At 35.5% G+C, this 27127-nt stretch overlaps 1 protein-coding gene and 1 long non-coding RNA gene across 4 annotated transcripts in view; one reads left to right on the top strand and one right to left on the bottom strand.

Annotated features, from left to right (window-relative positions):
• Window positions 1-7839, bottom strand: part of LOC121725591 — a 30652-nt gene extending 22813 nt beyond the window's left edge. For both annotated transcript variants that reach the window (XR_006035404.1, XR_006035403.1), the window contains exon 1: window positions 7828-7839. This is a non-coding gene — a long non-coding RNA (uncharacterized LOC121725591). The remainder of the gene's footprint in view (window positions 1-7827) is intronic.
• Window positions 1-27127, top strand: part of LOC121725569 (protein slit) — a 99255-nt gene that overhangs the window by 38361 nt on the left and 33767 nt on the right. For both annotated transcript variants that reach the window (XM_042112585.1, XM_042112584.1), the window contains exons 2-4: window positions 10444-10615; window positions 26389-26460; window positions 26866-26937. In XM_042112585.1, the coding sequence (XP_041968519.1) occupies window positions 10464-10615; window positions 26389-26460; window positions 26866-26937 (296 nt within the window). In that variant the 5' untranslated portion in view covers window positions 10444-10463. The remainder of the gene's footprint in view (window positions 1-10443; window positions 10616-26388; window positions 26461-26865; window positions 26938-27127) is intronic.

The following is a 27127-nucleotide window of genomic DNA, read 5'->3' as shown; positions in this document are numbered from 1 at the left end:
AAAAGTTAAAAAAAATTTTGGTCTTTCAGCGCTGCTACTTTCACAGTGAACTCTCTACAAGGAACACGTACACACCCTAAAGTATTATCACTTATTTTTGTTACACCCTGTATAGGTCTGTGGTATAAAATTCTCAAAGAAAACTACAATAAACAATCTTTTTCATATTCCATTCATATTCCAGCCTTGTTTATTACCGTACCTTTAATAACCCCGAAAACTAATCTAAATAAACCTATCAGTCTATTTACTGCTTCTAAAAGAGAGTTCACGAGTTCACCGTAGTCCGTATCGAATCGTGCTACATTTCCCCATCAATCAAACCCCGACTTCGTTATAACTCATACCGTATAAAGGTAGGAGTCCCCCAGGGATCGATTATAGCGCCTCTCCTATTCTTAATATATATCAGTGATAACTTACAAAACTAATATGGTATGTATTATATCTAGCTGATACACCCCACGGGAACCGAATGTTTTTCTTGGATATGAGATACTACTTTTGTTTATACTATTTATAATATTAGTATGGATACAATCTTCAGCTTTTTCAAGCCTGTATATTACAGGCTTGAAAAAGCTGAAGATTGTATCCATACTAATATTATAAATGCGAAAATGTACCTGAAATTTGGTATGGAGATACTTTGAGTCCTGAAAAAGGACATAGGATACTTTTTATCCCATAAAATTTACGGGTCCCGTGCAATAAAGGAATTTTGGCGCAACGCTTGCGGGCGTCATCTAGCTAATCAATCAGATAATTTTTATTCAGAGTTAAGTTTTACAATATTCTTTCTGAACGTCGAAACCACAGAACAATTAAAACACCCCCGCCCACTTACCATTTCTACTGTTTTTATTGTTCTGTGGTCGAAACTATAGTGCCTATGATACATCCGTAAAATGATTACAAGACTTCGCCAAAAAAGATTAAAAAATGGCTCTCGTAAAGACTTACTATTGTGTTCAAGTTGGCGTATAAATCAAAGTACAATCCGAAGCTCGTTTCAATGAAGGACGTAATGAAAGTATTTGATGGTAATACGGCAGATAAATCTTCGGCAGATAAGATGTGACACGCCCTGATGGATGGTAGGATGTTCATTGTTGCGACATCGCGTAACTTATGACGCGGCGACTCGTTTGCGGCCTAGAGGTCTTTTAAAATATGCTACTATATAATAGGACTGGCAACTAACAGGCATTAGTGTCAAATATTCATGAAACACGGGGCTGTTTCTCCACTTCCTGATAACTGCCGGTTAGGCTATCCACCACTTAACTTGACAAATAGCGTATGGGGAATCTGTCAAATAAGTTGTGGATCCCTTTTATCAGGACTTTATCGGCACTTTATAAGGAAGTGGTAAAACAGGCCCTAAATATGTTATATGACCATAATATGATGAGTCTAGACCTAGACACCTAGAGTCTAGACGGACAACGAAAAATTAGACACACAAAGGAAAAATTCTTCTATTTAACTTTCTGTAGATTCGAGAACAGCATCCTATGAGCAACGAAGATCACCAGATTTGATCACCATTGTCTATCCCGAGTATGCAGAGGTTCCTACAGTAATCAAAGACAAGACAAGTTTCAATTTTAATAATTAATTGTAGCAAAGCAAAATACGTCTTTTGACTTTTGAGACATCTCAAGTCACCATAGACATAATCTTATGTCTATGCAAGTCACATAGTCAAAGATAATATTCTGAAGTACAAATTCTGAAATAGGTAATTAAGTTTAGTTAAAATAAATCGTGATTGTACCTAATATAAATAAATGACAATAAACATGGTCGACATGGCATTGAAATTTTAACCATTCGCGTAAATCCATAGTTATAATTATAGAATTATAGGTAATTTACTTTATAATTAACAAGTGTAGTTAACGTTAAAGCCTGCGGTTAACATGACCAAAGGTTATCGTGATGGCTTACATTTCGGGCGAAAATTATTTTCCTTACAACTTTTATCGACCCTTGAGCTTAGAAGAAAACTCTAAAGGTTACAATCCATACTTATATTATATAACTAGCTGTCCCGGCACACGTTGTTTTGCCATAAGTATAAAGTATCAAGATCGATTGAACAGTTTACGCGCAAATCATAAAAGTATATCGTGCAGTAACCATACATTTTTCCGGGACAAAATGTATCCAAGTTTCGTCTTCGAGACTCAAATAATCTCTATGCCAAATTTCAGCAAAATCGGTCCAGCCGTTTACGCGTGATGTCGTGACCACGCGAAAATGGATTCATTTTTATATAATATATAGATATAGTGCCTGTCTGTCTGTCTCTTACTTCCTGAACCGATTTACTGAAATTTGGTATGGATATACTTTGTCTAAAGATGTTATTCATTAATCATGACGCCCGCAACTCCGTTGCGCCAAATTGCGTTCGAACCGTAACTCTTTCCGTGATAAAAACTATCCAATGTTCTTTCCTGGGACTCTAAGTATATCCATAAAAAATATCTGGGACTCTATATATATCCATATATCCATAAAAAATCATCAAAATTGGTTCAGCGTTTTAAGCTTGAAGAGGTAACAGACAGACAGACACGCTTTCGCTATTAAGTATAATATTAGTATGGATATCTATCTTTCGCTCTATATTCAAATACGTCTTAGCCATTTAACTGATAGTCCTGTCGTCAGTCGTTCAACTGAGGATATACGAATTGGCCAATAATAACATTAACGAGACCTAGATCAGTTCAAATCTGCAATTAGTCTAGGACAGAGAGTTAATTTCCTATTGCGCAGGGTCGGCAGAACATTTAGGGTCTGTGAAATTAAGTGTACTATAATTACTGTAATACTGTTGTTAAATAGTGACGCTCTATCATAGGCTATCCTTGTCATGCTCAATCGAAGGGTTTCTCAATGAAAAGTAGTAAAGAACTAAAATGTACATAATATCTTATATATAAAATTCTTGTGTCACAATGTTAGGCCGCGTACTCCTCCGAAACGGCTTTACTGATTTTAACCAAATTTTATAATATGCATATTCAGTGGGTCTGAGAATCGGCTACTCGGCACTTTTTATAGTGATAAGTGCATTTGTTGAATAAATAATAGTAAATTATTACAACTCGAGACTGAAGGCAGCCATTGTTTGTACGACGGGATAGCGATGGACGTTGCCATGGTGACATACTTATTTAGTCACTTTAATAAAATACTTTATATGGCAAAGAAACGTTTGCCGGGACAGCTAGTATTATATATTATATAAGTCAAACTACGCTATAAAGTATAAGTAGAGTCCCAGACCCTAACCTGTAACCATGGAGCATTAGAAATTTGAATCGAGTAGACGATATTCAAAATGAAAGAAATAAGTGAAGCCGATAGAAATTGAGTTACAATAAGAACCCCACACATAAGTAATTGCTACAGAAATGTCACTGCTATAGGATTATAGCAGTGACATCTGCTATTAAAAGTGTTTTTTCAGTCCCTTCATATATCTTGTTCATGGACACCGTTATTTCAGACAAGAGAGTGCCTCCTAGTATTTTTTCCACCTAAAAAGAAAATATCACAACTATTTCGCCAAATATTCCCAGTAAGTGAAAGTTATAGTTATAAGGGAGTATATTTTGCCGTCGGTACAGCGGCGAGCGCGTGGCGGCCGTCCATCTCACTTACTCTCCCCCGCACTCAATCTACGTGGACTGATGGTTCTCATTTACATCTGATACTCTGTAGCTAACTAAAAATGATGATGCCATCGGGGAAATGTCACAAGTTTTTTGAGAAAGAGAGTACGTAGATAATAATTTGCGTATTGAGAATTCCCTTAGTGCCATGTAGAAAAGCAAATCTGCCGCAGATTCGCTTTTCATGTTGGCGCTAACTACGAGTACTAGCAGATTTTTTAATGGTCCGGTGTGTCCTGTTTTTAGCCTACCTTTGTGGTCACCTCTGGCGCGTTTGATTCTTCCTTTTTGGTAAAATAACTTTGTTATCATTGAATACTACTAACTACATAATATTAGCTGACAAAAGTGTCAGCTAATATTATGTAGTTTTTAATTTTAGCAAAGGAACAAAGGTTCCTTTGCTAAAATTTTTAACAGTTTAGTCGTAAAGAGGTAAGAAACAGACTTTCGCATTTAAATATACATTGTGCACTGTTACTACACAAATTTTTATGATTGACCTAAACCAAATAAGTAAAACTTGTTACTTACTTAAAAAATCAACTATAATAAAGACATTGACGTCCCAACTTCCAATTAGCTAACAACTTTACCATCAAATTGATCTGACCCAAAAGTCTTTGTGAGGCGAAATAAAAAAAGGTTGACATTTTAATGAAGTTTCATACAATTTCACCTCACCATTGTCACTGGGCCACAATAAGACGGGAGCCGCAGACCGCCGCGCAGTAAATGCCACGTCAAACAAAACACAAAAACGTTGCTACCACAGCGATGTAATATAACTAAAATAGTTTTACAATAATGAATACTAGCTATTTGACCGAGCTTTGCTCGGTATTCGATAAAACACGAATAAAATGACATTTTCTAAAAATGATTCCTAGCTAGATCGATTTATCGCCCCCGAAATTATATATACTAAATTTCATGAAAATCGTTTGAGCCGATTCCGAGATTCCAATTATATATACATATATAGAATTTATATGTATATTACAAGAATATAAGATTACGCAAAGGTCGGAGCAGAGGGCGCTGCTAGCATATATACAGTAAATAATTATCGGATCAAAATCCGATAGAGAAATAAGTATGGATCTATATCCATTACATATTTCTCTATCGGATATCTATTATATAGATAGATCGAAATATAATGCTAATAAGATTGTGGAAATTACTATCGTTATAAGGGTAATTCGTCTACAGGGTTTTTAGTTTCTGTTTTTCTATGATAATGTTAATATTTATTAGTAAAATAATTATATTAAACAATATTATATTTGATTTCTCTCCACACTATTATCGATTTTAGCCTTTTTAGTTTTTTCTGTTGGTTAACTCTTAGAATTTGTAAGAGGTACTCTTTAACCATTGATTAACGGAAGCTTTAAAGTTTAATTTACTTTGGTACATTTAGATGTATTTAATAGGTAGTGATTTTAAAGTTTCATTTAACTTGTTTTCATTTTATGATACATCAATGCTGCTGTTGTAATTAAAACGTCAGCTTTCCTCGTCAAATTATAAGGAAATGCAAGTGTGGATGAAATGTAATCTTATTTGTGTAACAATAGAGATTAGATTCCCTTGCTCTATGTTATGATGGTTTGATATGGGTACAATAATCAAAGCAAAGCCTTCTACGAATACGTTTTTGCCAGTCGAACATTACTGAAAATACATATTTAGTAACTCGGAGTTATGCCCATCTTCATGAAAATGTCTAGACTTATTATGGATTTAAATCTTATTATATAGGTATTGAAAAAAAAATTGAGGTAGATCAAATGCTAAGTTATATTTTTTTGTCTTTTTATGTTAAAATATTAATACTAAAATATTAGATACAAGGAGAGGATAAAGAAGAATAGTAGTTATGAGGAGCTTTATATAAAATATTAAGGGCCTGTTTCACCACTTCCTCATAAGGTTATCCACCAATTAACTTGACAGATCAAGTATGGAGAATCTGTTAAAAAAGTTGTAAATAGCCTAATAGGCTAGGCACTTTATCAGAAAGTGGTGAAACAGGCCCTTAATCTCATGAAATATCTGTTATGTACAGCAAATGTACCGTAATATTAATGAGTATTTTCTTCAAATTAAAATAAAAACTCTTCACAAAGTTCCTTACTGAAAATAACTATAATAAAAAGCAACAGCAAAACCGAAACATCCCAAAATCACCAATCTCTCATGGCCACCCTAACGAGGTGTGAATTCAAATTTCGAACAATGGCGTTTGACAGCTGAATGGCTTTTCTTTTTTTTTTATTAATTCAATAGAGCTGGCAAAGGATTTAGTCTGCCGGTTTTTTGTTTGCGATGAAATGATTTACGAACGAGTGCCCTCACGATGACTTAATTGAAACTTAATGTTCCAGTAATTAGCGTGAGAAATGGTACATGTTGAACAAAAGATGATTTAATAAACCTTTTTACATTACCTAGTACTTTTAGGCGCAGCGCAGACGACATACTATCCATGACACACTTTTTAGTCCGTGGAAATAAAACGTATGCAATTATATGCAGTAACGCACAAGTCTGCGCCTGTCTGTCTGTCGTCTGCGCTGCGCCTTAATCTTACAATTTTATAAAAAAATGAATAATTTTGTGTACTTACAGCTTTCGGTTGCTTTTATGAAGATCCCGTCAAATAATTTTTATTTAATAACTCTTATATATCCAATTACAATTAATTTATTAAGGCTATTAATTTAACGATTTAATAAACCCTACTTATGCATACGGGACGTCGTAATATTAATGAAGCGACACAACACATACACTCACACTCTTTGTATGTGTATACACAGACACGCACATTACACAAATACAGTGTGTAAGTCTGTGTGTGTGTTCATATACAAGCAAGTACATTATCAATTATCTCCGAGTACTGAACCCGTAAATCTGATTTCAATAACTCAACCGAGTGACCTCACTTGACCTCAATAACAACATTGGTGTTTTATTGAAGTATTGTCAGCTGTCCACAAATAAAGGGGGATCATTTTTAAAATAAATAATATTATTATTATTTTGTTTTTAAGTTTTTTACTTCTCCTGTTGTCGTGTGTCAAGTTCAGTCTGGTTCCAGCGTATAACACCAAAGGAGTAAGTAAGTATAGGTATGGCGTATGTATTGATCGCTTTTATTGTGTTTTTTTGTGTTATTATTATTATTATTATTTTCATGTTGTATGCTGTATGGCCTGTAGGCTGTATGCCTTAAAGGAATAAAGGGACTTTGTCTATGAGTGAGCTGTGAGCAGTTATGGGTTTTGTAAAATACATTTTAGTACGACTAAGTACATAATTATTATTATTTCGTCCGTTGAAAATATGGGACTGAAAAGCCCATGAAAAGACGCTCTACGACAGTTTTAACACTTAAATAATGTGCTTGATAGCAGTCAAGCCATGCGATTGTTGGACGTTTGTTACTATTTTGCAGAAACTTTACTGTAAGTACATATTATTTAGATGTTTTATTTTAGTATTTTTGGCAAGAGCTATTCGTTCTGAAATAGCACAAAAATTAGGTTAAGTTTTATTATTCAATATTGTACGTATATTAAGCGGTAAAAGTGTTTAAGTGCAATCTAATTGTTTTAAGTGCAGCAATAGCAATTTAGCTAAATAACTAATTAAGCCAAATGGCTACCTCTGTAAAACATTAATCACTAAGATTTTTTTAAATGCATTACGCACTGAGTGCGCATTTCCGTTTTAAATTTGAATTTCGAGGCTCAGTGTTGCTATGCTTTCCTATTTATCTTCTTTAATTTGATAATATTATGTACACAGGTAGATTTTAAAATGTATACTCACTAAACACAAGCTATTCCTATAAATTGGCCTGTAGAAATATTATGATTATTATTTATTAGGATTCAGGGCATGTTTCACCACTTCTTGATAAGTGCCGGATAGGCTATCCACAACTTAACTTGACAGTCTATAGAGTATGGAAAATCTATCGGATAAGTTGTGGATAGCCTATCCGGCACTTTATCAGGAAGTGGTGAAACAGGCCCTTTTCAGATTTATCTGGAAACCAAAATATATAAGTCGTTATTAATAATCGTTATTCTTAGCTTTGATCTTTGATATACTTGACCCTAATTTAATGAGTATTTATAGAGGTAGGTACTTATTTTAAAATAATTTATCAAACAGCAAATAATTTCAGTTTCCCCATAAAATGCTCGTTCGAATTTCGTAGAACTGTAATTTTATTGCTAGCAACACCGGCCGGTAATAGTCATTATGATAAAACGCAGAAACCACTCAAGATAATCCGGGATCGAACCCGCACTTATGGTTTATCGGGTTTAATGGATATTACCCAACTGCTACAGTTCTATTGGGGATGCAGTTTTAATGCATCATTAATAGTTCTGACGAATTACTTTAAATTTTATGTAACGTCAGAGAAATTGGTTTATATGGGCAGATGGCGGACATAATTTGGTTGTGCTGTATCAAGTCAATATTCTTCGGTTAGGCTTGACATGATATTAAGTTTACACAACCTAACCAAATTACATAGGTCCATTTGTCTAAGAATTAAACTCTGATATTACAAGGCGTTGCTATAATTTATGTATTTAGTAAAGTTATATAATTAATATTATGTCATTGTATTCGTATCGATCACGCATATTGCTATCGCGTTCAGCATCTTACGACTTTAGAATGGACACATATTCACGTTTACATAGATTTGATTTCGTCCGCGTTAACGCCGAACGCGTAATAACAAATGTGACTAATTTTCACCGGTTTTTCCATATTTTCCATTGATTCTTCGCTTGTATAGGTCGCAGATGTTATAATAGCCTTTTTTATAAAATAGGGGGCAAACGAGCAAACGGGTCACCTGATGGAAAGCAACTACCGTCGCCCATGGACACTCGCAACATTAGAAGAGCTGCACGTGCGTTGCCACTTGCCGGCCTTTTAAGATACCTACGCTCAATTCTTGAAGGTTTGCAGTGTCGGATTGGCCTGGAAATACTGCTTAAAGCCTTAAAGAACAGCTGGAACAGCATAGGCAGGCTCAGTCGCAGTTGCAGGGTCGCCATGAGATGTGCGAGGCTTGGGAGTCCAATCATAAGTGTGTTGTCCTTACGAATGCCATTCATTGAATGCAATTAAAACGTAATTACTTACTATTGCTATTACACAATAGTCAATATGAATTACACACACATATAAGGGAAGTGAAACATACAGTAATATAAAGGAGCTTACACACTCCTCTCTACCTATTCCTCTCCTATTCCATTTATCACTCGATAAATGGAATAGGTAGATAACCAACACAAAAGATACAAACAGTAGTTCCTGAGATTAGCTCTATCAAACCGTTAACAAACTCTTAAGACTTCTAATCAGGTCTTCTACAAACAACCTGATTAGTCTTCAGGACTAATCAGGTTAATATTTTAAATTTTGTAAGGCAGGAATTTCATAGGAATTCCGATGCGTTTCTCCAGTAATGTTCAACACTGCGAGTGGGCGGAACATGAACCAGCATGTCGCATGGTTACAGGAGACAGGTCAATCTCCTTATAAAATGACGACCAGATCTCGGAATCATAATCTGTATGGTAACATCGTCTGCAGACTGCAGACTGCAGTGCAGCCCTCAGGGCTTAATTACACCTACCGAGTAGATTGAGAAGACAGTAGACTCGGTCCAGCACTTGGTATGTATTATTGATGTGTTGGGCCGAAGGCACTGTCTCGTCACTCTGCAAGTCTGCACTAAATACTAAACATAAAAGCAAATTACTTTGGGCAGCCCTACCTTTGTGTCTGAAGTCTGAACCCAAAAACGGATTGTCTTGACCTCGTCTAACGTATTCGTCGATATCGCGTTGTCGTCTACTATTAATCAGGGACGAACACGTTTGGTAACTGGGCGTTCAAACGTACGCGTTTTCTGCTGTAGCGTTTGGGTAAACACGCGAGCTGAATCCGCGTACGGATAAAACGCGCACGGCTGAACGCGTCCTTGTTGTAAGACAATTGTAGCAGAATCAACATTCGCTCTACCATAGCTGGGCACCGTTAATCAAATTGTTTAATTCGTTAATCGTTAATCCGTTAAAAATGTTAGCTTCGTTAAACGTTAAAGCGTTACATTTCGAACGAATTAACTCAAGTTAACGTTAATCGTTAATGCGTTAATGTATGTAATATGGCCTTGTTCTAACTTATATCATTGCGTAATAGTGTACATACAAAACCTGTTGGTTTAAGATTTTGAAAGTTAACAGGTTAGGGACAAAACAAAATACTTCTATAATTATTGTTTTCTACCTAACTAAATTATACTGCACTCTTCTTTATCAACATGCAAATGATTTATAATAACAATAAACAAATCACTCTCTCTATAAGCACCCGCGCTGAGTAATGAAATGATAAAACGAAACAAATCTCTTCTCACTCGCATGCGCCTAAAAATGTATCTAGTATTGTTTTTGTTTCGTCTGAACCTGTTTTCGCACCGCGCCGCGGTACTGTGCGGTAAATTTAGTAGGCATTGGATCAACGATTAACGGACTTCTGCATATTAACGGAAGTTAACGAGTCCTTTAATATTTTTAAAATTAACTTAAAAGTTAATCCGTTAATCAAAATGTTTACTTCGTTAATTAACGATTAACGGATTAACGAGTTAATGCCCAGCTATGCGCTCTACATATACCTACCATTGTTGCAGATGACTTAAAGCCCGGCACGATGCGAGTGCTGCTGCTGGTGGTGGCGGGCGCGCTGTGGACGGCCGCGCTGGGCTGCCCCTGGGCCTGCTCCTGCCGGCCCGGCGCCGCGGACTGTGCGCACCGGGCGCTGCTGCACGCGCCGCGCCGCCTGCCCGTCGACGCCCACCGCCTGTGAGTACAACACTATTTTTTTTTTCGGGCTTTGGCCCAACACTAGAGACCATGCACGGTCCCAGGAGAGCTGGCTGGGCTGGTTAGGGCAGGCAGGGGTCACAGGAGAAATTACCAGCTGAAAATGTAGGTTACTAGTATGTAAGTCCCAAAATTTGAGGCTTGGACCGCGCCTGGCCATGCCATTCACCATTGTGTTACTAAGACAATTCCTCCTCCTAAGATATATTATGTAGGACCGGCATTACATGCCCATCCGACTCATGGATTATATTACCTTATTTCAGGCTGATTAGCCGATTTTCTTATTAGACAATCAGGTGATCAGCGTGCATTGTCTTGACAATACTTGGAAACAACGCAGTATGTATTTGTAACACGGGAAATGGGAATTGAGCCCACGACCAGTCAAGAGCCACGCGCACGCTTAAAGCCTGGTCTACGGACGTTGTTACCATGAAAGAGGTGTAGTTAATTTAAGCCATGGTTAAATCGATTTGATTATGGCCGCATAAGACGAAATACACTAGTTAGTTTTCCTAGTAGGTAAAGCGACAGAGCGATTACAGTGATTACACTGACTTTGAAGCGCACATCGTTATGGACGGACATACAGTAAACAATAGCGATCAACTAATATCCAACAATTCACATAGCGATGCCATCAACACGTCTATCACTATCAGCCAGGAGTGCGAATCGAACGACAAAAGTCAATTTTCAACCCTATCTCCATAGCAATAACATCCAAGGGAAGCATGTGTCTCGCTCGCACACTATCCCCCTCCCTCTCTGCGGCACGTGCGAAATCCCATAAGTTCTGAAAGGGGAGGAATTTTCCGGACTCTGCAATAGTATGCTCCTTGATGGAGATTAAGGAATGCGCAGAGAAAATTAATTATTTCCTTACGCTGAACACATGTTCGTGAAATCAAATGTTCAAAAAAATATATTTTTACTGTTATTAGGTAGGTAAGTAGGTACTAATTTTATTACAATATACAACACGCAGAAATTAAATCGACACCAGCTTTCATAGAGTTTTAAAGAACGGGTACCTAGTTATAGTGCGTCAAAAAAGTGAAGAAATTAAAAAGTGGCAACATCGTAGTGTCATCCCGTTCAAATCAATCTAAGAAAAAAGGGATGACACAACGATGTTGCCACTTTTTAATTTCTTCACTTTCTTCACGCACTATAACTTCTGCTTGTTTTGTATAAATTTGTATTTTGACGTATGTCAAGCCTTGGTCAAGCCAAGCTTTTAGATAATATTATTTTGTATTAGGATACTTAAAATATTTCCTAAACGTTATTAAATATCTTTATATAGATATATTTTGACTACGACATGTTTTTACGAGTGGGTACAGTTATACAACTGATAATTAATTTAATTAAAACTTAAATTATGTTACATAAAACCTTAGAATATTATGATCTTAAATTATAAGCAATAACTCGACTCAAGAACACATAGCTCGTTTATTATCAAAAGAAACAGTTTTATTATATTCTCCGACGTCCCAATTCCAATTAAAATATCAAAACATATATCAGAAATCAAATATGTCTGTTGCTCGGTTACTCTATATTTTATACTTCAAATAGTCGGGGCGGACGGAGAACACTTCGCACGAAAAGTGTTTAAAATTATTTTTAAAGTGCTTGCGTTTAGTTTAAAAGCTTGGGGTTAGAAGAAGCGCGTGACAATTTATGAAGATAGTTAATTTAACCGAGAAGTACGGCCCGTAGCCTCTTAGTTCAATTCTATAGCTTTAGTATAGACTATAGCGGTTATATTGTGTGAATAACACGGCACGATCGTTGACAATTTATTATACGAGTACCAACTACTTACAACATTTACCATACAGAAATGAAAGTGCAATATTTGTAAAATACACAACAAAAGATAATCTGATTTTTTCATAGGCAGATGACACACCTACGTCATTTGGTCGAGCTATATCAAATCAATATTAGACGTGAGACGTCTGGGATTAACACAATCCGACCAAATTACGTAGGTCTATCTGCCTAGTGCCTATCAATCAACAATGTGGTATAATGTCTAAAATTTTATCCTACAATTTTGGATATACTACAGTTAGTATAAAAGTGCCACTAATAAGGGAATCTGTGTGTACGAAAAATATACAAAGACATAATAAATTGTAAATATTGATAGAGGGGTACATCACAGCGTAAAACCGCACCACCATTCCGCAAAAATATTGAACACTTAACTATAATTACAAGTGCTCAATAACAATTTTATCTCAATTCTTTATCTGGAATTATTTGACTGCCTTGCCTTTAACTGCACTTACATTAATGATTACAACCGGTCTGACTTTGTTAACTTGTTTTATATTGAAGTCGATTAACACACATTTACAATGTGCCACATTTCAAGTCTCAAGATGATACCTTATCATTAGAAAAAACAGCGTGCTGCGTTTGCAAATTCGTTTTTTAAGTGACAGCTGAATGTATTTTTAGCGTTTTGCATTGACACCTGTATTTTTTATTTACGAGAAGCGCAGGTGACATTATCTTACCATTTTTGGTTCCTAAACACAGCACAGTTTAAATTATTATTACTTACTTTAAATTATTCTACTTATATTATTGGCCATAAGTCAGATATTTCACGACTAGACACATTACATCCACTAAGTATGAACATTATAATTATAATAATTGGATAAATACTAAGTAGCGTAAAGGTTACTTGGTTCAGTTGTAATTTATACCAACTTCATGTATTTAGCATCATTGCTATATTATTTAAATGATGACATGCATAATAGCTGTATTTTAGTAAGAATAGCTGCATTTTAAATGTGGTTCGTGCGCATTATATTATGAACTGTATAAAATAGCATTTTCAGAACAAAGCAGAATTGGTTGTCTGTCTGGAATCTGGATTACATGCTGTAGCTTTTTTAAAGTAACATTCATTTTATGTTTGCGAATTGTTTACATAATACATTTTCTCAGTTTTTTTATGTACAGACATGAAATTTTAATTCTGACTCTCTTATAAATATTTTTGTAAAATAGAGTACAGACGTATCGCATACAACTTAAAAGTTAAAATTATTTTCAAACAAAAAACAATGTACTTACTATCAGAGAAGTTGATTCCTATGCAGATGGCGAACCTAAGTAATCTGGTCTCGTTATGTCAAACCCATCCGACCGATTACAGCTAACAATTAACATTGAATTGACATAAGCCGACCACATGACGCAGGTCCGTCAACTGCCTAGGAATCAATTTCCTCGATGGTGGTAGTACTTAATATATATATGTAAATAAATAAAAGAACTGAGATATCAATCAACTCCAGTCCTCCATTTTAACATTATAATATCACTTGTGAACTCGCCTGTACATCAGCCACATTATGGCCCTACATTACGAGCATGGTTGAATTTATTATTAATTGCCTTTAATTACTGTGCGGAGAGACTTGTGGCTCCACACGAGCTATGAACTCCTTGTTAACTAGATTTTATTTAAATTAACTGGGTAAGATATTCATTAGTCTTATCTATAGCTTTAACTATTAGCTTAAAAATACCTTGTGTATGTGTAATATATATCTTTACTATAATGAGAAATGAATCTGTTCCGTAAAAAGTACTTGTATTTGACCAAAATAAGTCAATATTTAATACTTGTTATTGGTCAATACCAAAACAAGTATTAAACACCTTATAAAGAAAATAATTAATGTAAATAAAGCCAATAACACTGATGATGATGAATAATAATAGCTTACTTAGTCTTATTAAATATACACACATAACGTAAAAGTAAATGAATCGATAACTATAATATTATGTACTTAAATTCAATTTTCCTTTCAGTTTTCCTTGAACACTAACAGTACATTTAATAGTAATTTGTTTTTCATTTCCTCACTCGATTTCCATTCATCTTTTGTTCGTGAAGTTTCCCTCGTGTTGTGCGGGTAGTTGTACATTTTGTACAATCTGTATCGGGGGCGGGGCGGGGCGGTGCGGGGGGGGACGCTTTACATACCGCCGCCTGTCTTGTACAGGGTAAGCGCACACAGAGATTATGACATGATGAATTAATGATTCGTTCAGCTGTTATTAGGACTTTCGATCTTAAGACAATCTGACACAGTGACGCTAGAATGAAACCGAGCTGATAATAGAGTGGAACATGTTCTTTTCTATTATCAGCTCGGTGAAGGTCGTCATAAGTTTGGATCTTAGATCATATTATCCTTATTAAGTGTGAGTTGCGAAGTGGTGATTGGTCTATTCGTTTACTATCCTATTAAGTAACTCTGACAACGAAGACAAAATATCGAATGACGAATGAATTGGACAAATATTAAAACAACTCTCAAGTCTCGAGCACTTTGAGTAGCCGTTTAGGTTTTAGAGCGTACAAAGAGATACTATTAAAGAAAAAACATTTTTTCTGATACAGTCGCAGCAGATGCAGATCGGCTGAAAGAGGTCAATGACCTTTCGAGTTTCGATGAGTACTGAATGTTATTTTATTTCGTGAAAACGTTTTATAACTTCGCAATTCCTTTAAAAAAATGTAATTTATTATTATATTATATTTATTACAATATATTTTAACATCTTGCCTTAACGTAGAAATTGTTTACATAATGTTCGACATTGATTTTTCATTTTATTTGCTATCTCTACATGTAACTGGTCTGTGAACGGATGTGGAATTGGATTGGCAACATCAAACCTCTTTGTCTCGACTTACACGCGATTACCTTACTACTGCGCGCTGTAAAATATGGCCTTTCATCTCGTTCCTTTTGTTCACTCACTCGTTCAATTATTCATTCACTCATTACTTATAGGCCTATTGGGTGGAATATATTAATTCGTAAAATTTAAGTAATCGTGATATTTTTGACTTAATTCTTTAGTTTTTACTAGCGACAAATGACAATTTTCTCAACAGAATTGTTTTTGATACATTAACATTATGTATTTACTTTGTGCTTTTTCTAATCTTTTCTGTTTAACAAAATATGTCTTTAAAAGACACATCACACAAAACAACAGAAATAGTCTTCTAAACTTCTATATTAAAATTTTACTTCAAACTATTTAATTAAATTTATAATTTTAAATATATCTTTATGTTAAATCAAGAAAATAAAACGCCAATAATTCAATAAAACACCATCAACTTGAATAAACTGACTTAATTTACTTTTAAAGGCATTAAACCTTTCTCTCAACCTCTGATTTGAATAATTTTGGAACATTTTATATAGGTAACAGGGAATTTTATAATACACAAGCAATTGTCAGCTCATGCTACCCTCCCGCAGATACGGAACCCTCGAAACAATTCTAGCTGAGGTTAATATTTAATATTCCACGCAGGAACTCCATTAGAATCCGAGTGTACAAACAGAGGTATACTATACCAGTGGCTCCCAACTTTATTTGTTCAGGGACTACTTTTATACTTTTATTGTTAACGGGAACCGCTAGGAAGGCATAAGAAAAAAGCTGTAAAAAATTAAACATCAAAGCTCAGTTAGAATTTACATAAAAGAAAACTGTACTATTGTGATTTCTGCGCTTGCATCAGCTTCTTCACGATGTCGGCTATCCTAGAACTAATGTTATTGAGTGAGTATTGCAAATCATTCGCGGACCATATTTTGGCTTCTGTGAACCACGGGTTGGGAAGCAGTGCTTTATACAGAGTAGAAATATAGAGAGCGGTATAGGGAGTACCTCAAGGCGATACTATCGGTCGCAAACTCTTTGCTGTAGGGTGACTATGTCTGAAGGAATTTGCGGATAATGTCTGCATAATTTAGGCGTAATAATATTTAAATATTACTTATAATGTGGACTTGAGCACTTTTATTTCTTTTTAATTCGGTTGAAATGGGTAATAGATAAGTTTTAGATATAGGTACAAACTACAAAGAAAGAAATAACTCCGTGGATGTTAGAAAAAAACACAGAATTATGTCGCAAATTCTGTGTTTTTTTTTCAAATCCAACGCGCGCGCGCGTTTAACCTAACCTACGCGGTACGCCACTTTTGCTTATATTATCTAGTTTCTACGAGTTTCGCTGAGCTTTCTTGACAGGAGTGTTTTCGATTGGCTGGCATCGAATCGTCCCTAATCAACAACGGTGTTGAACAGCTATTTTTTGTCACACTTTGTAGTGCAATGTCATATTGTGTCAAATAGAGCTTATTTTTTTATTTTTTATTTTTAATAGATAAACTCCTTTAAAAACCCCTTAACTTTAACGTAAGTGTAACTTAGTAGGCGTGTTTCAGCAGCCAATCGAGGCCCGCGTGGGGTCCAGTAGTAAATTATCTGCCCGATAACCGATACTTAACGATATTACACATTTCATTATCATTAGCGGCAAGCGGCAACTAGAACACTCTGATTGAAATAGATCGCTTAATGGAGATTATTAACTTGATACTGAGGGAAGCAGGGTAAAAGTAGGTAGTTTTTCTTGTTGATGTTATTATTATGTTATTTCTTGTTATTTAAATAAAGGAGCCATATGAGTGTGTCGAATGGCTGGAGTATTAAACAGCTCGTGCCTGACCTTTTTCAAGTCGTGTCCACTAATTTCACTAGATTACAAGACAAGAGAGTATGGTTATGCATTATAAAATAGTTTCTGTAGTGCACATTAAAAAAATCTGCAATGACTAATGAGACTCTTTACTGTCACCGTCACCGAAAACCTTCTTTAAAAATTTTCCCACAAACTACAGTGATCATAGTCACCCTAGTAATATAAAGCTATGTCCTGCGGCAACTCTTTCCGAGCGAGTTCGGTGAGGGCCTCCCCCCGCCCCGCTAAAAGCTCCACCGATTACATAGGGAAATGCGCTTAATATAAAAGCTTTTTGTGGTGTAAGCTCTCGTGTGAAAGCTCAATGAGGGCTTGGACTGTCATGTGGACATGCAACTGAGGTAACGTGTGTTAAGCATTTTTTTGTTCAAGCTACAGTTAGAGTAAGTATAAAAAATGAATTATCTGTAAAAATTGTCAGGAAAAATATTTGTTATAACAACACTGTGATCCATTGTAAATTTTCACGAAAAAAAATCGATATCAGTTTGAGCGGTTATGGTAATGGTTAAATATGACGTCCTTAACCAAAGATTTGACATTTTTCACTATAGTTAAAGTTACAGTTATAGTAAGTTGGTGCAACCCACCCTAAGCTATCTATCTAACAATCGTCTGCTGGTACTCAAAACATCTGTATTTAAGCTCTATTCTGCATAACGAATTTCATCAAAATCGGTTGAAAAGTGGAGCTGGAGAGGTAACAAAAATGAACACTGAATAGTACTTTTATGGACAGTTGGATATTACTTTCATAGTTACCAAAATTACATTATGCAAATAAGCTAAAGGGAATATTTTATTTTTATAAACTCCTCTCCCTCTTGCTCTAAGTAAATCAAAGAATTTGCATACAATTTTATTAAATCCACCAATTCCGCTATAACTGCCCCAATCGCTTCATTATCCGCCCAAGGAAATAACGAGGAAAACGAGAAAATTCAAACGCCCCGAACGGCAATCCCAAAAATCACAACCGACCTCAGCGAAATTTCCCGGATCCCAAAAAAACGGAATTTACGGTAAATAAAAACCGCTTATTTTCCGGCCGACTAAGTCCGACAAATGGGCGCGTTTAATTGAAATGGGGTGAGAATCCCACTGTCTCCCATTTCGAATGCTCTTATTGATTTCATTTTTTAAACTCCCCCATTTAAGCTGGTTAACCGCTTTTCAGATGAATATGTTACCAATTGCCTCCTTTTTGCTGCAAAAAGCTGAAATATTATTATTTTTGTGCAGCCTTATTAAACTTTTTACTTAATTTTGCTGAAATATTTGAGAATTGGTTTTGCTACGGGTCTACTTGTGAAAGTACAGCAGCCTTAAAAAAATGTGCTATTCCAGAGCTTAAGCCACACTTTCGATCATGTCAGCTTTCAAACAATAAAAACTAGATCAAAATCGGTCCACCCGTTTGGATGCTACGATGCCACGGACAGATACACACACAGACAAACAGACAGACAGACACGTCAAACTTATAACACCCCTCTTTTTGTCTTAAACCATACCATAACAAAAGCAGTAACAATTCATCCATTTTTACACCTGATATGAGGATGGCGGCAGAGTTCGTACATAGGGGCGGAAAATTTAAAGTGACCGTGTAAATCCGGCCCATCACATACCTGTTCAGTATTTTAAAATGGCACAAAAATGTTCTAGAACAATCCGGAAAGGCACAAATTATGATGATACAGGAATAATGACAATGGCATTCTATTCCGGCTGCAGGATGGCACGCCGCCACCTGGCAGAGTATTTTTCAGACCAAACAATTTGAAATGCGCGGCAGAAACGTGGCCGGGACACACAGAATACTAACGGCTTTTGTATTCGCAGGACCAACTTGGGTGACTATGACACTGGAAAATTTAGGACATGTGTTTTTCAATTAGGTGTGTGTTTTTAGATAGCGCTTTTTGTGATACGTCTAGCTTTAACAGTAGAAACATATTATTAATGTGTTTAAATTAATTCACAGTATGATTCAAGTAATATATTATTTTCATAATAATTTAACAACTCAGGGCGGATTCGACCAAACTGGAGTAAAATTTTACTCGAGTATAACTGTCTCCTAATCTAAGAGTAAGCTGGTTTTGCGTTTTTCCAACTTCTAATCCAAGAATGAGGTAATTACACGGGAGTAAATATTTACACGGGCTATTTTGGTGGAGTAAATATTAAACTGAGAATAGTTGCACAACAGGGTTCCACTGTCACGGTCGGTGTCATTGTGAACTATAATTGACATTTTATTTCATATTCTTTGAGTCACTTGGTAAAATGCAAACGATAATACCCTAGAGTAAATTAAAGGAGTAAAATTATTCTCATGATAGTTATACTCGTGTAACTTCAAGTTTGGTCGAATCGGGCCTTATGTAGGTACTCGTTAATCAATAATTGTAAAAAAAATAATTTCGGAATGAAACGTGAATTCCTGGTTTTTAGACGTAACAAGTTAACAGAAAGACAGACAGACACACTAATTACAATGCTATTATGGATTTAAAATTAATTTAACAAAGAAACAGTCCCTCACAAATCGTCCGTGTGGACATTCTATCTGCAGCTGATTTTTGGAAGCGCTCCAGCTAGCGCAATGCGGCTCGTTGATCAAACTTATTAATTTATATCCACACTTCCCGCGCCCCGCACCCCGCGCTCCTCTCGCACGGCACGGCCATTCAGCAAATTGGGAAAGATATGCCACGTGCACATGGGCTCTGCAGCCTTACCCAATATTCGTTAAAAAGCTAAGAATATTTTTTTGAATTGACTTCGTACTTTGAGATACATACTTCATTTACGGAGTATTTTGAGAATCGTGCCTTAAAAGTCTGGACCGAGGTGCATTTAAATTTAAAATATAGTCAGAAAATAATTTTCCGTTCAATAAAATCTGGATTTCACTGGGATCATCGCTTAAAATAATTTTTCAGTTAATAATTACCCTAAGTAATGGGAGAACATCTTAAAAAAATTAAGAAAGTTAACTCTTCTAAGCAATTATATAATATAACCCATAGATCTTTAACGAAGTGAAGTTTAGTCTGTCAATCATGTTCAGTTAATATCCGTGGATGAGTTTCACTAAACTCCCGGCGGTATCACCCACGCCGTGATAATTGAAAGCTTAATACCATTAGCCTGATACCGTCTAGCCTGGGGACTCCCTACTCCCCGCTCCTCCCCACTCCCCGAAATTCCCCGAAACTCCTCAGCCCTCAGAGGAACTGAAACTATTTAAACGCTCGCAAATTCCTAACTCAGAGGATACAAAATACTGTTATGAATATAAGCGCTAGAAATTCAAATTTTAGTTTCACAATATTGTAATACAGAATAGTGAATAGTGATTTATAAATTATAATAATATTTTTCAAATCAAAAAACATACCAGGAACATACAGTATCTAAAACACAAAATAAAGTTCAAAAAAGTAAGTTCAATGCGATTAGGTTCAAATGTGACGCGAGGAGTCCATTAAAAACAAAAATTATGGTCAATGCATTACGACATGTAGTAAATATTATGAGAAATTATGAATGCCAAAGGCAACAGTATAATATTATGGTAATTAATAAGTTACAGTAACAGTTTACCTAAGCTACAGGTATAAAGGCAATTCTACTAGTACTTTCCGAGTATCAATATAACACTGTTAAAAGTTTACTAATACAAGAGATCGCCCAATGATCGAAATTCGACCTTAGTTTCAACGACATTAGGATTACCTTTATTTTTTGAAAAAATATTGACTTTATCATATTTTTTTCAACTCTTGTCTCTGGACTCAGCTGATCTCAGACTGGCCGTGTAAGCATTGTCTAATAGTATCTAATATTTAATATAAAAAAAAAAAAAACTATAATTCATTTTCAATTTGTCACCTTGTTGTCAACAGACTTCAACCATAAATAAAAGAGTATAATTCGTATGTATAGGCTTGACACTCAAAAATCTGTCATCTCTCATGTGTGTGTGTTGTAGTGTGTGTAACGTTTTATTTGTTAAAAAAATGTATGATAAAAACATAATTTCAAAATAATATTAGCTCGATGCACTCCTTCACCATATAAACTATAATTGTGCAAAATTTCATTCACCTACGTTTCCCCATTTTTCGTCAAAAGGGATACAAAGTTTTTGGCTCACGTATTAATATAATATAGATAGATGAAAACCAGTGTTCAAAGTAGAAAATACCGCAAATTATAATATAAAATTAATTATAATTGACTCGGTTTAAGTGCGGGGCTAATTAATTATAAAAACAGGCGGCTGTTTAAAAACAATTCATCTTGAAGTTAATGAATGCGTTGTGAGCGCGACGGTACCTACTCCAACTTATAATGAAACGAGTTTCGGGTCTCGGGACCTTGTCGGGCTAATTATTTAACTGACAGCGACGGAATAAGGAGGTTATTATCTTGATATTACTAGGATTGACCAAAAGAAGATAGTGAAGAAATCTAACTATATGTATAATCAAAATTTCAATATTTTTGTTAGTCTCCCTAAAACCCGAGAACCGCTGAACCAAGTCTTGAAATATTCGTAGAAGTCCAGGGAAGGTATGTATTTAAGGAGGGAAGTGATGACGACCTCTGTGGCTCAGTTGAGTCAGTTGGTGGGCTATTGGTAGCTCAAGCCGAGGGTCGCGGGTTCGAATCCCGCCGACGAAACAAAAAGTTTTCAAAGTTCTTGGGTCATGGATTTGTATTAAATATGTGTATAATATAATAAAAATCTTAAATATATGTATAGTAAAAAAGTATTAAATATATTTCCGTTGTCTGGTACCCGTAACACAAGTCCTTCAGGTACTTAGCACGGGGCCAGACTGACGTGGTCTGAAACGTCTATAAAAAAAGTGATACGAAATTCACTGGCTTATGTAGGAAAATAATATTAATACCTCGATCGTGGGAAAACCAGACACAATAGGTATTCAATTGTTATCGCGGCCCACTTAGCCGCGGGCCGCTTGGGAGTTGAAGCGATGGACGTGACACCTCACCTCAGTGGAAATTAGTGTCACCCTAAATACACCTCCTCATGATAATGTCATCCAAGTGACACACAAGATGTAAGTAAGTACTCCAAAGTCACTGTGCCATCGCTTAAACTTTTGTTTTATTTTTATTAATTAAAAGCGTCTATTGGTTTTATTTGTGGGATGTTATATATAATTAATTTCAATATTTAATTAAAAATGTGGATTCTGGCGTGAAATTTGTCGTGGCAATTGAAATAAATCAGTTTATTATCAGTTATTGGTCATCGAGCCGAATTACCAATGATTACGCAACACACATAAATAGTGATGTAAAAAATTCAATATCGATATTTTTCATTGTCTCGCAATACGGATCTAGTTAATATTGAACTACCATCAACTTTTAATATTTTTTTTTTTGTTGTATGAAATATGAATATTAAGTACGGTACTTAAAAAAAACTTTTTAGGTTAGGCTTACTGTACCTAACTGCTTGACGGACGCAATGAAGGCGATGAATTTTGTTACAAAAAAATCCAAAATTATTTTTTCTAGCTGTCAAAAAAGTCATTTACTGACAGTCTGAATGACAAATTAGCACAGTACAGGGCCTGTAGATAAAAAAAATAGCCTATGTCCCTTAACGTGGTCTATTCTTCATGTTTGCCAAATAACATAAAAATTGCTCCAGTAGTTCTTAAGAATCTAAAGATCATAAGCAATCTATACTAGTCTATACTAATATTATAAATGCGAAAGTATCTCTGTCTGTCTGTCTGTCTCGCTTTCACGCCAAAACTACCGAACCGATTGTAATGAAATTTTGTATACAGATAGTCTAAAGCCTGAGAACGGACATAGGCTACTTTTTTACTGGAAAAAAGCGTTGCAAGGGGGTGAAAATGCGTAAATTTGTTCAAATTAAGTTAGTTCTAAAAAAATCATAATAGATGGCGCCGTGCGTCTCCTACATCGCGCTAACGCTTGGCCAAAAGTCTTATTAAAAGAGGTGGTATTATCATGCATTCGACTTTCGAATTTTTTCGATTGTTATTTCTTTTATACGTTATTTAATAACTCAGTACTTTATTTATGCAGTGCTATCAATGATAAATAGTTTATGGGTAAAGTTGTGTGATTGGGGGGCTAAATGAGCTTAAAAGTTTGGCATAAAATATAAAGTTTTATTTAAAAAAATTTAAATAATATGTATTATGGGCACACTTGACACTGCAGCTGTTTAGATTTAAGGGGTACCAGGGTTTTTTTATAAAAGCTTTTGACACCAATTTTGTTGACATCGCGCGCCATAAACTGAAGTCCACGCGGACGAAGTCGCGGGCAACAGCTAGTTTCATATAATTTCCCCCGTTTTTTCCACATTTTCCTCTATTTCTTTGCTCCTGTTAGTCGTAGAATATTAAAATATAGTCTATGGCCTTTCTCGATGAATAATCTGAAACTGAACTGAACACTGAAAGAATTTTTAAATCGGACCAGTAGTTCTTGAGATTAGCGCGTTCAAATAAGCCCTTACTCGATCAATGGGCCATCCAACAGTAAAAGAATTTTTCAAATCGGACCAGTAGTTCCTGAGATTAGCGCGTTCAAACAAACAAATAAACAAACTCTGCAGAATTATATATTAGTATAGATAAAGCCCAATTCAAAAAACAAGCTTAAATTATAGTTTTATTTCTTAAAGTAATTTTTATTCATCGTCTTTGTAGTTTGTCTATTATAGGAAACTAGATTATTGCTGCAACTCTGTTGCGTCAAATTTCGTTAATCCGGAGGGAACCGTACATTTTTCCGAGATAAAAAGTATCCTATGTCCTTTCCCGGGTCTCAAAGTAGCGGTTTGAGCGTGAAGAGGTAACAGACAGACAGACAGACACACTTTCGCATTTATAATATTAGTATGGATGCCACACGTCATACAAAAACAACGGATCTTGAATTCCCTGGTTTTTATTAAGGAGGGTACCTAGTCACAGTATATCAATATTTAGGGATATGTCATATTGCTATACTGTGACCTAGTCGATTATAGTCGATACAGTCCCAACCCTAGCATGTTGATCCAATAATTACGAGTGCAATTAAGTGAATATACATCCAACATCCATATTAATTGAATTAGTCAACGCAATAACTTTATATTGATGTATCGACAACACTAATTAACAGCTATAAACAGCCGATTGCCGAATCCCAATAGGGATGTTCCTGCTCGATACTTTTTTTTTGTTATAATAATATACTACTATTTTATATAAATTTGTTATATCATTACAACCCTAAAAGTAAGTTTTGGTACTCGACTGAAATTGTTACTCATGCCGCTATTTTTTAAATAACTATTACTTGGGAGCTTCTCACGCAATCCTGTCATCCAAATTCCAATAATAATTATGCACGCAGGCGATTTAAGAATTATAGTCATTTTGAGTGACGGCTGTTTCTTGACAATGTAGTCTACCGCGCGCCAAATCCTTGAAGGTGTGTAGTTCTCGACAACTATTAAACTATACAATGCAGATTAAAGCTCGACAAGGCTTTAAATGAACGTGGGTGACAACTGACATTGACGGGAGCGCTGCTGGTAAAGGAGAACTGTCAAACAATGTCAAACAATGTCAAAAATGACGTTTTTGTATGATAGAAGCATTTAGTTCCTTTTCTCGCCACGTTCATATAAAGCCTTGTCGAACTGTACTAAATTATCGATAAAGGAATATCACATCCATAATAATATTTCAAGTTCGAAAGTCTGCCTCTTCTCGCCTAAACTGCTGAACCGATATTGATGACAGACATGAAGATACTTTGAGTTCCGGGTAAAGATACTTTAGAGTCCCGGGCAAGGACACGGGCCAGGCCACAACACTGCGTTTCGGCGTCGTATCGCAAAAACAACATCGCGAATTTCCACGATGCGTTCTGCGACGTCGTAGATTTTTACGATGCGGCGCCGCAACGCATTTTTGTGGCCTGGCCCATAGGATTACATCCTGAATTGTACGACTTCACGCTATAAACTAACTCTTAGAGTAATAAAACTTCCTCAAATCTACTGTTATAGGGTAAAGCGTCTGTAGGAAGTCCCGTGCATATCAAGCGGGTTCCCACGGTAACCTGCGGCTAATTACTGCACACTACTTTTACAGCTCGCACTCGCACTACATTTTATTACTTCTCCATGTGTATAGTATACTATACACTATATATGTGTACTCATTAACTTGTCCACAGTTAATGTAATAAAATCAAAGGAAAAGGAACAATTTCTAACGTCATTTAATGACGGTAAACTTGCCATCGTTAAAGGTGGTGGTGATTACAATTATAAATTAACTTATTTCATTTAAGGAAACAAAATTGCGCAGAGTCACAATAGAAGGCAAAAAAGACTTGAAACAGCGTTTTAAAAGCATGTTACTTTGCGGCAGCCATTGAGATATAACTAGGTACGAGTACGTACTAAGTAGTACTTATAAAGTTATAACTCAATGACGATGACGGTAGAATGCAATGTTTTCCTTGACCGAGGTACGTCAGGTACCTACTAACTCTATCACCGATCAATTGTACACACATACCTACTACTTAGGTACGCACAGGAATTCTGTGTATAATTCTCATTTCTAACAAAAAAAAAATGTAGCTATAAGCGGTACACGTTCTATTTTCCTTCTTAATAAAGTAATTTAGATTTTAATGTTAAGAAAGTTATGTTTAAGCCTAAGCCTATACTGATTAATGATCCAATGCTGCCAATTTAAATATTATGCATTAAACGAGCAATAATGAAATACTGTGCACATTAATTTAGTCGCAGTTTTTGTTTACATCGAAATAAATGGAATATAAGTACAGAAGCCTGAGGCAAGTTAAGTTGAACTAGTTAGTAGCTAGCGGCTGGCGCTCACACTTCAAACTATTTCAAGTAATGGGTCCTTTTAAGCAATTAGCAAGTCGGTGGCGATCACTCAAACACTTTGGCCGCCATTTTGAAACCTCTTACGAAACTTCAAAGTGCCGATTTACACAATATCATGTTTTCCGATTGCTTTTAAGTAAATAACTAAATATAATTATCTTTGTTTCAGAGACCTGCAAGGGAACAATATAAGCATCATCTTCCAAAGCGACTTTCAAAATCTGAAGGATTTGAAAATATTGTAAGTAAAACTTTTCAATAAAATTTTCAATCTCGAAATAACTTTTCACCTTTTGCCTAAATAGCAAGAACACTTTGCATAATATTTTATCACTAAATAATAATGGTGGTTCCCGAACAAGTGGTAGGCAACGTAGTTTTTGCGTAGTTTCTTCGTTCGACTTTCAAAAAGTGTATCATGATACCCATTTTGAATAAAAAGATATTTTACTTTAATGTAACTTGGTTCAAAAATTTACTTTTGTCAATTTAAATCTTTCGAAACTTATATCCAGTAACTTTTAACTTTTTAAAGAATATAATATTAAGAAGGTACTAAGCAGCGGATGGATAAACGATGCCCAAGACGGTTGGAGGAGCAACGAGGATGATGAAAGGATATTGACTATGTCTCTGCTGGTTTCAGACAACTATCGGAGAACCAGATCCACACCATCGAGAGGGACGCCTTTCTCGAGCTCAACTCGCTGGAGCGACTGTAAGTTACGTCGTGACAAAGTTACAGATTGTCAAGAAAGAGTTGATAATGAAACTAAATTCTAAACGTTATTACGATTTACGATTATCGATGGTGGTTTCTTCTTCTTGTATTTCAGACAATGTTTAAGTATAGTCACCCTGATGCAATTTTGAGGTTTTTATAATTTTTACTGGATTTAAAATTGTCT

The sequence above is a fragment of the Aricia agestis genome, chromosome 3 (assembly GCF_905147365.1).
Source record: "Aricia agestis chromosome 3, ilAriAges1.1, whole genome shotgun sequence".
Lineage (NCBI taxonomy): Eukaryota > Metazoa > Arthropoda > Insecta > Lepidoptera > Lycaenidae > Aricia > Aricia agestis.
This window is presented reverse-complemented; position numbering and strand designations above follow the sequence as displayed.